This window comes from Onychomys torridus, chromosome 4 (assembly GCF_903995425.1).
Source record: "Onychomys torridus chromosome 4, mOncTor1.1, whole genome shotgun sequence".
Classification (NCBI taxonomy): Eukaryota; Metazoa; Chordata; class Mammalia; order Rodentia; family Cricetidae; genus Onychomys; species Onychomys torridus.
In genome coordinates, this window is record NC_050446.1 from 60328021 (window position 1) to 60341907 (window position 13887).

At 39.2% G+C, this 13887-nt stretch overlaps 1 protein-coding gene across 1 annotated transcript in view; it reads left to right on the forward strand.

Annotated features, from left to right (window-relative positions):
• Itgav (integrin subunit alpha V) overlaps positions 1–13887 on the forward strand; it is an 80326-nt gene that overhangs the window by 43749 nt on the left and 22690 nt on the right. The window contains exons 13-17 of the mRNA XM_036186638.1: positions 1971–2162; positions 5493–5538; positions 7243–7350; positions 9031–9089; positions 10728–10882. Coding sequence (XP_036042531.1) covers positions 1971–2162; positions 5493–5538; positions 7243–7350; positions 9031–9089; positions 10728–10882 — 560 coding nt within the window. The remainder of the gene's footprint in view (positions 1–1970; positions 2163–5492; positions 5539–7242; positions 7351–9030; positions 9090–10727; positions 10883–13887) is intronic.

Sequence of the window (13887 nt, forward strand, 5' to 3'; positions counted from 1 at the left end):
AAGGGTTTAGAAGAGACAGTTGATAGTAAACAGACTCACAAACTCACAAATTAGGGCCATCTTTTGCTGGGAAATTACTAATTAATATTTTATTATTATTATTAAGAGATTTTCTATTCGTTTTACATATCAACCACAGATTCCCCTCACCTCCCCGCCCCCCCAACTCCACCCATTCCCATCTCCTCCAAGGCAAGGTCTCCCATGGGGAGTCAGCAGAGCCTGGTACATTCTGCTGAGGCAGGTCCAAGCCCCTCCTCTCTGCACCAAGGCTGCACAAAGTGTCCCACCATAGGCACTGGGCTCCAAAAAGCCGGCTCATGCACCAGGGATGAGTCCTGATGGTGCCAATGGATGGGGGGTGGGCCACTAAACAGTTGAAGCTAAATGACTGTTTCACCTAGTCCAGTCCCATGGGGGCTCCTCAGCTACTGGCCTACGGCTCATGTGTTTCCACTAATTTGGCTGGCCGTAAGAGAAGATTGACTAATTAATATTTTTACTGCATATGTCAATTTCAAGTTATCCTTTAAAACTTGTAAAGGGTCAAAAGGACTATTTACACAATGTAAGTAATTGTTTCTAAAGAATGACATGTTCTTAGGGCTTATAGATACCAGAGAGTCTTTCAAGTGCTGAAAATCAAAAGTAAATCAAGACTGGGTGTGGTAGGGCACACCTTTACTTCAAGTGCTATGGAGGCAGAGGCAGGCAGATCTCTATGAATTTGAAGCCAGCCTGGTCTATGTAGCATGCTCCAAGTCAGCCAAAGCTGCATAGTGAGATCCTGTCCCAAGCAAAACAAAACACCAAGAAACAAAGAGGGTAGTCACCTACACACATTCTTAGCCTGGCAGTGGTGGCACACCTTTAATCCCAGCACTGGGGAGGCAGAAACAGGTGGATCTCTGAGTCTGAGGCCAGCCAGATCTACAGAGTGAGTTCTACATAGAGAAACCCTGTCTCCAAGAAAACAAACAAGAGAAAAGGGTAATCACACCCACACATTCTTAAGGTACCCAGCATGCAATAGAGTGTGTATATGTCAGAAATATTTTTTTTAAAGGCCTCTAGAAAATGAATCCCATGGTGTTTGAAATACTTCCAGGCATGGTGGTCTCACGTAAAGAATGAGCAATCCAGACATGTTTGGTATCTCAGGAGATGTCATTGAGGAGGCATAAGGTGGTTTAGTACACTAAGGATATCAAAGCACTTTGGTGTGGCTGGCACAGGGTGGCCTTTAGAAGCCACAGAGACATCCATGTCTAGGCTGGTAGCATCAGAGAAAAAAGAAATTGGTATATTACATTTATTTTCAAGCTAAGAGTGGCCACCATGACCACTTAGTAACATTGAGGGTTGTTTTAAAGAATTAAACGGTTTACATGCTTATCTTGTTTCAGTATAAACTGAACAAAATCAAGAAGTCAGAACTTTGAAATTCATGAACCAGATTTTAATTTTGTAAAATAAAGCTCATGCATGAATTAGAAGGAGGACCAGAGTGAATTTTCATGTATCCTCATCCCATCTGTAATTTAAGATGAAGCATTTTAGGTCCAGAAAACTGAAGTCTCTTTCTTGTCTAAGGTCAGACCCAGAACATCTGCCTCCAAATTAATGTCATTTTGCACAGTTTTCCTTGGGTCTCTTTGAATTAGAATGTCACTTTTTTTGTTATCTGTTGTTTTGAGAGTCTCCCTGTGTAGCCCAGGCTGACCTTGAACTTAGAATCTTCCTGTGTTAGTCCTTTGAGTGTTGGGATTATAAGCTTGTGACCCTGTGACAGTCTAGACTGTTACTCTGTTATTCTGCAGAACTTGAAATCATCAGTTATTGTAACAGATGAGCTGTGTGAATAGTATTAGCACCAAGAATCTCTTCTGGCCATCCTTGGCCATTTTCCTAATTCCCCATTCCTCTTTTTCTGTCATTCACTGCCTCCACCCTGTTCCCTTTGTCCACAGATATTGCAATTGCTGCTCCCTATGGTGGTGAAGATAAAAAGGGACTTGTTTATATCTTCAATGGGAGATCAACAGGCCTGAATTCGGTGCCATCTCAGATTCTCGAGGGGCAGTGGGCTGCTCAGAGCATGCCCCCAAGCTTTGGGTATTCCATGAAAGGAGCTACAGATGTAGACAGAAACGGATATCCAGGTACTTTCCCACAAATACACATGGCTCTTGGCTTTTTCAGTCCCAACAGTATTAGCTATTCTGTTCTTGATGTCATTCCATTTAATGTTTAAATACTGATGAAGACTTTACTGTCATTGCCAACAGGGACAGGAAGAAAACACAGCCATATTTGATGGGAGTATACAATATGAAACATACACTGTTTATTTATTGTCCTAAAGCTTACAGTAAAGTATCAGAAAGAAATTATAGAAACAATAAACAAAAGCCAAATGCGCATTCAAAGTTTTAAAAGTGGCATCCATTGATGTTTTTAATGAGCTAGTATTTTTATGGACGGGTGCAATGATTGGTGTGTGTGTGTGTGTGTGTGTGTGTGTGTGTGTGTGTGTGTGTGTGTGTACATGTGTATGAGTGCACCCCTGTGTGGAGGCCAGAGATTGTATCTAGTGTTTCCTTTGTCACCTTATATCTTGAGACAGAGTCCATCACTGGAGCTCATAAATTTGGCTGAGCTGGTTGAGAAAGTCCTAGGAATCCTCCTGTCTCCCCTGCCCCTCCCCCATGCTAGGATTACAGATGCATATAGCCCCATACCTGGCTTGGGTGCTGGGGGATACAAACTTACTTTACTCCTGGAGCCACCAGCCCAGCCTGGACCAATCACTCTGATTTAAAAACAAAACAAATAAAAAAACAAAAAAAGTACCATTTCATTGAATTTTCTCAATTACAATTGTGTCAGATGTAAGTTAAGTTAGGTCACAATAAGGCCATTTGGTGGATGTGAAAAGTAACTGAAAAGAGGTAACTCACCCAAGGTTTAATCTGGATTAATCTGCAGAGTAAGACCACCAGTTTAGACTTTTACACCCTTTGAATATTATAATGGATCTAGAATCAAATGGATCCTTTTCTTTACATGATATAAAATTTAGAAAACCCAGATGACCTTTGTTGTTGAAATAGCTAATCTGGATTCTATGTATAAATTCAGTGACATGCTTATGAGTACAATATGTGCATTACAGAGCTTAGAATAGCAAAACGTATCTTTCCATTTTCCCTCTGATGCATCTCTACTTGGTGATTGTTTGAGGCAGGGTTTTGTTATGTACTCCAGGCTGTCCTGGAACCCACAATTCTCCTGCCTTAGTCCTTTGAGTGGCTAGGATTACAGGTGTGCAGCACCATGCCCAGAGCATCCCTTCATTCACATGTATGTACACCCACACACATATATGTCTACATATATATGAGTCTATAACATGTGGGTTTTTGTTATTTTATGTGCATGGGTGTTTGGCCTGCATATATGTTTGTGCATCATGTGTGTCCAGCGCCCGCAGAGGGCAGAATAGGGTGTCAGATGCTCTGGAACTGGAGTTAGAGACAGTTGGGAGCCACCATGTGGCTGCTGTGACGTGAACCTGGATCTGCAGGAGGAGTAGCCAGTGCTCTTCAGTGTGGGGTCATCTCTCCAGTCTCATAGGTTTCTTTTCGCTTTTTAATTAAAAAAGAAAGAAAGAAAGCATCATGCTTTGTATGCTGTGCATTGTGTATTCCTTTCAAAATTTAGGAACATTTATTTTAAAACATGTATTTCACATTTCCCATTCTAATAAATAATTGTGTAGTATCTTATTTTACACTATATTTTGGAATTTACGTCTGTATGTATAATTTTGTTGTATGCCCCTAAATATTTCCTTAGGACAAAATTCTGTATTTGTTATTTTAGCAGCATGCTGTTTGTATGTGTGTGCACTGTGGTAGTGCTTCTTAGTATACGTGGCTGTGGGTGCACACACACACACACACACACACACACACACACACACACACACTTGTGCATGCACTGGTAGTGCTTGTTTGTATGTGTGGCTGAGGACATATTAGGAGAGTAGAGAAGTCTGTGGAGGTCAGAGTATAACCTTCTGGTTGATTCTTGCCTTTCCACCTTATTTGAGACAGGGTCAGTATGCTGCAGCATAGGTTGCCTGGGAGCTTCCAGTTCTCCCAGCTCCCAGTAGGGGCATGTTAGGATTATAGATTTGTACTATGTCCTGCTTTTCCCTGGGTTCTCACAGTCTGAATTCAGGACATCAAGTTTTCCTGGCACACTTTTACCCAGTGAGCTGTCCCCAGCCCCAAGAAGCATGCCCCTTTTGAAGCCATTAATATACATTGTCAATTTTCAGTTTTATTTCCTCCACAAGATGGCTTTTGTCAACGTTTTAAACACTAAATAACAATAGCCAAGTGCTTAGTTTCCCACACTCATTATTTGATAATAGTTTTGTTTATATAATAGGTGAGTAATAATTTCAGTGGCTAGTTTTTGGATATTAATGAGGATAAGTATTTTTGTATATTGTATATTCACTTTTGTAAATACTTAAAATATCTTTGTCTTCATTTGAAGTATTTTTTCCTTTTCATTCATTTTTTAAAAAAACTAGTCCAGTACCTCAAGTATTGAGATACTATCTTCTTAATTCTTGTACTTATTTCCCAGTTTCTCATATTTGCATTCAAGGTGTACAGAAATTTTAGATTTTTCATAAAATCCAATCTCTATATATTTTCTTACATTTTTCTGTGTGGAGAGAGCCTTCTCAAATTTAGCTTGGGTGTAGTGTGGGATAGAGCTCTGATTTAATTTTATCCAAATTGTGAGTCAGTTTCACATAAGAACAAGTGCATTTTGTCTTTGCTGCTTTGAATTCCATTGACTTTCATATACAGAATGTTTGTTTGTCTGGGGTTTGGTTTTGAAACAAGAGAGAAAGAAAAAAGTAATTTCCTAATGAAGTTACAAACTGCACAGGCATCTGTAAAGCTGTTTTTTGGAGGGGGGTGTATTTGGGCACAGATGCTTCCTTACTGTTGTTCTTTTTACTAAATACCTATTAATAACATTTTTTAAGATATTTATGTTTTCTTATGTGTGTGGGTGTTTGCCTACTTGTATGCCTATGCACTGTGTGTGTGCAGTGCCCACAGAGGCAGAAAAAGTACATAAGATGGAGTGCACCAGTGTGCCTAGAGTAACTGGAGTTAGAGGATGTGAGCCACCGTGCGGGTGCTGGGAATCGAACCTTTGTACTCTGGACTCAAACCCTGGGCCTCTGGAAGAGCAACCAGTGCTCTAGCCCCTAGAAATACTCTTGAGAGTCTAGTTGATGGCGATAGTTTCCTGACCATTTTGAAATAGTTTTGCCGTGTCCATTTCATCTTAACTTTTCCTGGCTTTGAGAATAAAACCCAGAAACATGAAGCATGTCATAGAATAATGCATATTTTAAAAGACATTTTTATAATTAGCATGTTTTTTATTCTCTCAAGACTTAGTTGTAGGAGCTTTTGGTGTGGATCGAGCTATCTTATACAGGTATGTACCATATTTTTTAATACAGGAATATTCTGAATTATTTGAAAAAAATTAGTTAAGTACTTGTGTTTTGAATTTCAGTTTAACTTCTTAAAGTAATAACAACATTATTTGTTCTATTCAGGATTTGATGCAAATAGTATATATTCAAGGAAGTCTCAAAGAACAGAGATCTGTAGTTTTAAAAAATATTTTTAGAAAAATATTCAGAAGTTCCCTTCATTAGTTTTTAAATTTTGTTTGGAGACATTCTTCCGCATTTTCAGTCAGTCATCAGAAATGTGTGAGTAGTAGCTGGCAGTGACCTTGCCTGTGTCCTGGCCTTTATTCCTAGCTCCCACAAAAATGAACTTAAGATGATAGAGATCTCCATTTTCAGTGTTATGTGACCATAAAGTATGTCATAAATATCAAACTCATTTATTTAAACTAGAGCCTTGTGTATAAATTCTCATTCCTCCGCTGTACCCATGTGTAGTGGATAGCCATCCCAGCGTTGGCCTGGAAGTTCCAACCCCCATTGATGCTTTGGTAATGGTCACGCCCACACCTGGGTCTTCCACTTCCTCCTCCGCCCCGCCTTGTGCATCTGAATTTTGCAAAACCATGTTTACAGGTTGAATATCTTTTATTTGAAATGCTTTGAGACCAGAAGTGTCTCAGATTTCGTAGTTGTATGGGTTTTCAAGTGTTTGTAGAGACTTGCCAGTTAGGCATGTTTAATCTAAAATTCCAAAACTTGAAATAGTCCCAAAACATTTTTGAGCATCTTTTTGGTACTCAAAATTTTGAAAGTCCAAAGCATTCCAGTTTGGATATTTTAGGCTATGGGAATACTCACTGTATATTTTATTTATTTTTATTTTTTATTAAGACTGACTGCTCTTTCAGAGGACCCTGGCTTAATATCCAGCAACCACATAACAGCTCACAACTGTCTGTAACTCCTGTTCCAGGGGATCTGACACTCTCACACAGACATACATGCAGGCAAAATACCAGTGTACATAAAATACAAATAAATAAATTATTTAAACATTGCAGTTAGGAGCATGTACTGCTTTTGCAGAGGACCCAAGTTCAGTTCTTAGTACCCATGTCAGGCAGTGCACAATGGGATCTGATGTCCTTTTGTGGCCCCTGCATGCCCCTGTGCCCACCCCCACCCCATACACATAATTAAAATAATCAAAACAAGTATTTAAAACTAGCATACAGTAAACATGTGTATGCTGTACTGTAAATACTCTACTCATTAGGAAGTCACATTTTCCTTTGGGTGTGATCTGTGGACAGTCTGCCTGCACTGCAGGATCTTTTCTCCTTTCCTGCTCACGTGCCTGTCAGCATGGTGGGTTTCCAGCGCTCACATGCCTCACTGTGTCCTCTCTGATTAGTCGGATGTCCTACAGCTAGTAACAGTTGTGCTTTATTGTGCTGAATTCAGATAGGCTGAGCAATTGTTTCACTTGCCTGGCATTGAGCAGTTGCCAAGATGGAGGACTGAATCAGGTCAGTTGTAGGTAAAATGAGACTGTCAGTCATCTTGTGTTTACATCTAGGCTAGCATAATTGTTGATGTTGATGTTATTGTAGTGGCCATTGAAATGCATCTGTGGTGAGTAAGAATTCAATCAATCTATTTTTAAATAACATTTTCTCTCTTTTTCCTCTTTTTTTTTTTTTTTTTAAATTTAAAACCAGAGCCAGACCCGTTGTCACCGTAAATGCTGGCCTTGAAGTATACCCAAGCATTTTAAATCAAGACAATAAAATCTGCCCATTGCCTGGGACAGCACTCAAAGTTTCCTGGTAAGGATCTTTGGTTAGGACTAGTTGTGATTAAGATTAACAGTTGAGTCACTGTAGCGGTAACAGAGAGTTAGATGGCGGGACTTAAATGTCATTGAGGCAGCATCTGTGAATGCAGTCTGTATCCATGCCAGACTAGATTCGATAAAGTCAAGTTTCAGGAAAGCTATCTCGGAGGTCCCAGAAACGGTTTACAAGCAATATGAAAGACCTCAAAATACTTTACCTTTAATTCTAAACAGGCCCTTCTAAAAATTTAAGTTTATAAAAGGGTATGTTTTTCTCAGACTACATACATGTGAATAATGTTACAAAAATTATTTTTCTCTAACAGTGTGCTTTTGCTTGTTATACACACACACACACACACACACACACACACACACAAACACACACACTGTATTTTCATAAATCCAGTGTCTGAGTTCCCTATATCATAATTTCTTTTTTGTCTTGCATATGAAATTTTCATGATTTCTGCTACATTTTCATTTAATTGTACTATAGTTATCTTTTACTTAAATCAAGTCGTGTTATTTTAAAAACTTAAAAATTTTCATCTATGTCAAAGTAAATATAAAAAACTAATAAAAAGTCTTGACTCACATATAATGAGAGCCATAAAGTGCGGCCTGTTTCGAGGAGCACTTCCTGGTTCCTACACAGAAAAGCGAGATAGAATTATGGGTGTAGTAGGACATGAGCACATCGGAAAACTGTGGAGGAAAGAGTCTGAGGAGGGCTTTCTCCTGGCTTCCCGGAATTATTACTGTAAACACTGGAAGCCTGCAGTTCTTACTTTGTGTTGAATTCAGTTAAACAGTATGGAGCACCAGCCCTTTGTTGTTCTGGCCCTAACCAAGCTGTGAAGGCTTGGCTTACTGCCTTTCTCCTTACTCACCTTCCCTGTGGGTGGTGGGCAAGAGCTGCTAATTTAGTCAACTTAGAAGGTTTCAAACAGATACCTAGAGCAGTGTATGAGATACATCACCATTTTATAGAAGAGCCTTCAGGCTTTTACAGTCCTGGCCAGGGTACAGAGTGGCAAATATATTTTACATCGTATTTTAGTGAATAAGAGACCATGTCTCAAAAAATAAGGCAGAGAATGATAGAGGAAGACACCCAAAGTGGACTTCTGACCTCTCACACAGGCGAGCTCCTCCCTGCCTCTGTACGTACACGTGCATGCAAACACAAACACACAGACACTTAATACATAAATAAATAAATAGAAGATATGAAGACGTGAAAGAAGATGAAGTTTTTTGTGGCGCACACTCTGTATCATCAGGACTCTGCACCTGTATTTGTCAATTCAACCAATTATGGATAGAAACAGTCCAAAAAAAAACCTGTCTATTCTGGATATGCAGACTTTTTTCTTTCATTCCTTAAAGATGCAATATGGCAGGTATTCACAAAGGATTTACATTGTATTAAGTATTAAACTATTCTGGGGGTGATGTCAGCTGTATGCAGACACAATACCTTTTTTTATCACAGCCCTCAGTATCCACTGATTTTGGTCTCTGGGAGTGGACGGTTGGTTCCTAGAACTACCCTCCACCACCCCAGATACCAAGAGGTGGCTACATTAGAAAAATGAATTTGGGTGGTATTCAATATTATACCTAAACTAGATTATAGGATTTACATTTGAAAACATTTTTCTTACAGTTTTAACGTCAGGTTCTGCTTAAAGGCGGATGGCAAAGGAACTCTTCCAAAGAGGCTGAGTGAGTATCTTGTGCAGAATCAGTGTACTCAGGGTTCTACAGGTACAGTGCTTATGTTACACACAACCAGTTACTCACATAGTTGTTGTTATCATTTTAATCTGCATTATTATGCTGAAGACATTAGGATACATAATTATATATCATTACTTTCTTAGGCAGCTAGCTCGTGGCCCCATTCAGATGTAGTATATTTGTTACTGGATATTATGAGCGTAAGAATGGTAAATAGGCAGCATGGTTAATGATGTGAGGTAAAGAGGTCTGGGGAGATGTCATTGTTTATGAGTCTATGCTCTGCTGAGAACCGGGGAAGGCTTTAGCCTTCCTTAGAAAGGGTGAACAGTTTGTGCTACTACACTTAGTCTGTGGAGCCGATACCATTCCTTCTTTGCTGAAATGATTGATGTGGTCCTGAGAGCAAGCTTTGCCAGTTGAGTGGATAGTGACTTTTGCTAGTGAGTAGCCATAGCCAAGAGAGCTGGCTTCTCTCAGTGTGAATGTGCAGAGGATGGCAAGCAGGACCTCATTGGAAGACCAGTCTTGTGTAGAGACCTCAAGGAAATGAGAGAGCAGGAGGATGCCCCGGGACTGTTTCACATCTGGAAACAGCCCTGAGAAGCCTGTGGTGGAGTGAACCCACTGTGTTTGAAAAGCTGCCAGGGTAGGGCAGAGCAGCTGTCAAGACCAGAGAAGGGATACACCTGCATTCGAAATTAATATTTAAAGAAATTTACCAAGAGACTAGAGATTTTAAAAATTTGTGGTATAGAGCCGGGTGGCGGTAGCACACGCCTTTAATCCCAGCACTCAGGAGACAGAGGCAGACAGATCTCTGTGAGTTCAAGGCCAGCCTGGTCTACACAGTGAGTTCCAGGATATCTAGAGCTTTTTTGCAGAGAAACCTTGTCTTAAAAAAAAAGGAAAAAGAAAAAGTAAAACAACAAAAGAAAGAAAAGAAACTGCTTAAAGAAAGAAGTATTAGAAGGCAGTAATTATAACAATTGCCCATATATTAATTTTAAATGATTCTTAACCTATTAGGCTTTCTTTAGTCACATGCTGCAGGAAGGACAAACTCAGCTGTCATTTTAAGGGGCAGCTTCATTGGAAACACTGTTTCAAGTGATATAAACTGTCCATAGTACTCAACATAATGATTGCATGCACACCAATCAGTACTTCTTATCAAAGTCAGCAAGACACTTGGATTAATAGAAGTTGTGTGTGTGGTGTGTGCCTATGTGTATTGTGAAGGGGGTGGAGCCCAGGGTCTCACACACTCACTATCAATCTGCACCACTCCTCCAGTGGTAAAAGTCTTAATTTACGTCTGTTTCGTCCCGTGATGTCCTTCCCTTAGCTTAAATTAAAAGTCATTTTCTTTTCCCCTTCTAATAACCTGGTTCATTACCGTCACTGTAATTACATATGGCACTTTTGGGGGGGGGTGAGTGAATTATTTAGTTATTATTTTTGGAATTAATGTGTTGCTGTCTCACCACAATGCTTAGGCATTTAATGAATGTAGAAGTAAGTTACTTTTCAGAAATGAGTTTTCCAGGAGAACTCTAGATTGCTAGGACAGTGACCTGCCCCCAAGGAACGTGTTGGTTATAAACGCTTTGGTTTGTATAGACTTCCAGGTGGAGCTTCTTTTGGATAAACTCAAGCAAAAGGGAGCAATCCGACGAGCACTGTTTCTCCATAACAGGTCCCCAGGGCACTCCAAGAACATGACTGTTGTCAAGGGGGGACAGATGCAGTGCGAGGAGCTGGTGGCCTATCTGCGGGTAAGAAGCGCTCCGCACCCTTATCTTTCCTGTCTATTTCTCTTTCACGTGGATGAGTTTTCTCTTCTGTCAGTCGGCTTTTCCACTGTCAAAGCTCAGTGGAGATAGTTTATCCCTGTCAGATGGGTGATTGAGAAGGCCTTCCACTATGGTGTTACTGAATGAGTCGTGAGAAAACTTATTTCTTAAATATTGCTGGACTCTCCAGTGTCCAAAGGGTAAGCAATGCGCTCAAAGTCCCCAGTGGCTAAATTTGAAATCTGAGTTGTCAACCACTGTGTGAGTCTAGTGTGAGGCAAGAGATGGAGTCCAAGGCAGGGATGGTTTTGACTGTAGACATCAACCAGAGATTGAGATTTACCTGGGACTTTCTGCAGTTTGAGACTTGATTGAGCCGTGACTGACATGGAAGGGTCTTGGCACAGAGGTCCGTCCTGACTCCATGAAGGAGTCCAGTTTGGGAACCCGGTGACTTGAATCAAGCAGGGATCTGTTTACTTATCCACTCATTTGCTTTTGTGTGTTTATTTATGGTGTGTGATTGTTTTACTTGCATTTATGTATGTGTGCCCTGTATGTGCCTGGTGTCTGTGGAAGCACCAAATCCTCTGGAACTAGTTACACACACCTGTGAGCTGCCTTGTGGGTACTGGGAACTGAACATGTGGGTACTGGGGCTTCTTTAAGGGCAGCAAGTGCTGTTTCATGAGCCGTTTCTCGAGCTTCCTAAGATTCATTTTAGAAAAAGAAAAACAACAACCAACCCCCCTGCACATTTTATGGTCAGAAAGTAAAGAGAGAAGCAGCAGCCAGCTTCCTACAGTCCCTTCAAAGGCATATCCCAAGTAGTAAGACCTTCCACTAGGCTTTCTTTTAAAAAATTTGATGTGTATGGGTGTTTTGCCTCCATGTGTGATTGTGTACCATGTGCATGCCTGGTGCTCGTGGTGGTCAGAGGGGGCATCAGATCCCAGGAACTGGAGTTACAGATGACTGTGGATTGCCATGTAGCTGCTGGGAATTGAACTGAGGTCCTTTGGAAAAGCAGCCAGTGCTCTTAACTGCTGAGCCATCTCTCCAGCCCCTAGGCTCACTCCTGAAAACTTCTGTGATCTCCCAATATCACCAAGCCTTTACCACGTAGACCTGTGGTAGATACTTAAGATCCAAACCACTTTAGAAATCAGAAATAGAAAAGTAAGTTGAAAAGTGATTTTCTGAAAGAACACCAGAAATGTGATTTTAGATGAAAGTGTTGATAATGGAGAATTATTTATACCTAATTATCATGAAAATTCTATACATCACAATGGACTATCATGGAAGTAGGGGAAATGTATGTGTACTTTAAATGCTATTTAATTTACATGAACTGTTTGACACATTTGAAAAAATGAACAAATGCCTACATAAAGTTTGAAATTTAAAAGGGGCATAATGATAGATAAAATTGAGACTTAAATTACAGAATTTCTTGAATGTACCAACATAAGGGAAAACTTGGATTAAAAAAAAGAAAAATTCTTAGACACATAGAACTTGCCTGCTTAAGAAGATATGAAAAACCAATAGCTATAGGATCACTCATATCTTTATATGATATATATTCCTTGTGTATAATGTTTATATGTAATCATTATCTGATTTATACTCATATCTTTGTATGATATATATTCCTTGTGTATAATGTTTATATGTAATCATTATCTGATTTATACTCATATCTTTGTATGATATATATTCCTTGTGTATAATGTTTATATGTAATCATTATCTGATTTATACTCATATCTTTGTATGATATATATTCCTTGTGTATAATGTTTATATGTAATCATTATCTGATTTATACTCATATCTTTATATGATATATAGTCCTTGTGTATAATGTTTATATGTAATCATTATCTGATTTATACTCATATCTTTATATGAGTGGTCCTATTGCTATTTTTAAAATGAAACTTTCATTGTAAGTCATTTTGGGGTTTTGTTTGTTTTTGAGATAGTGTCTTCTGTCATCTAGGTTGGCCTTGAACTTAAATTAGTAGCTGAGGATGACCTTGAATTTATGTTCCTCCTGTCTCCACATCCCAAATGCCCATAAAAAATCTTTACACAAAGAAACATAAGGCCTCAATGACTTTTTTATGCAGTACTCCAAGAATGAGCCATTTCTGATAGTAAACACACTTCAAGAGAAAAGCTGGAAATTTTCTAATGTTCTCTGAAGTTTTACATATGTCAAGCTACCAAGTCAATAAGTAGACCAAAATGAACTCATTTTAGGGTGGACTAACACTAAGAATTTAAAAGGAGAACTTTCTACATGAATAAAGAAAGAAAAAGCTGACCGTCTTCCTTAGCTGCAGACTTAAGAGACAGGAGAGGCAAGCATCTAAGTCATGAATGTGAACAAGTCCAAATTTAAATGAACTGAAGTCTGCCACGGTTTGTTACTAGTCAGGGTGAGATGGATGGAAATTCATTCGTTGCTGGTAAGCCTTTAGTAGTTATGAAGGTTTGGGAACATAAATAGTATAGTAACACAGAACTGGTGAGTGTTGCCATTATTTATAAGAATCATCATTGCAGCAATTTTTTTGTAATAACAAAACCAAATCCAAATAACACAAGTAGTCTTAGACAGAAGAATGGATAAACTGTCATAAGATAATATATTAACTTGAGGTGAAGATTAATCTTGAATGTATGGATGAAGCTCAAAGTGTTAAATAGAAAGAAAAAGATTATGTATGAGCTCATTTCCAGTTAGCCAAAAGAAAAACAAAAACAAAATGCACTGCTCTGTGTTTGTCAGTGTTTATGCAGTATTTATTGGGTCTATATAAAACATGGCAACGGCAAATCAGATATATAAGTATTGGCCATTATGAAAGAAGTGACCATAAAAGATATGAAGACAAGCTTGAAAACAGTGGTGTCCATAGAGCAAGCAGGGACTGGTTAACTGAAATTTCAGCACCTCTTACACTGAGAAGGGA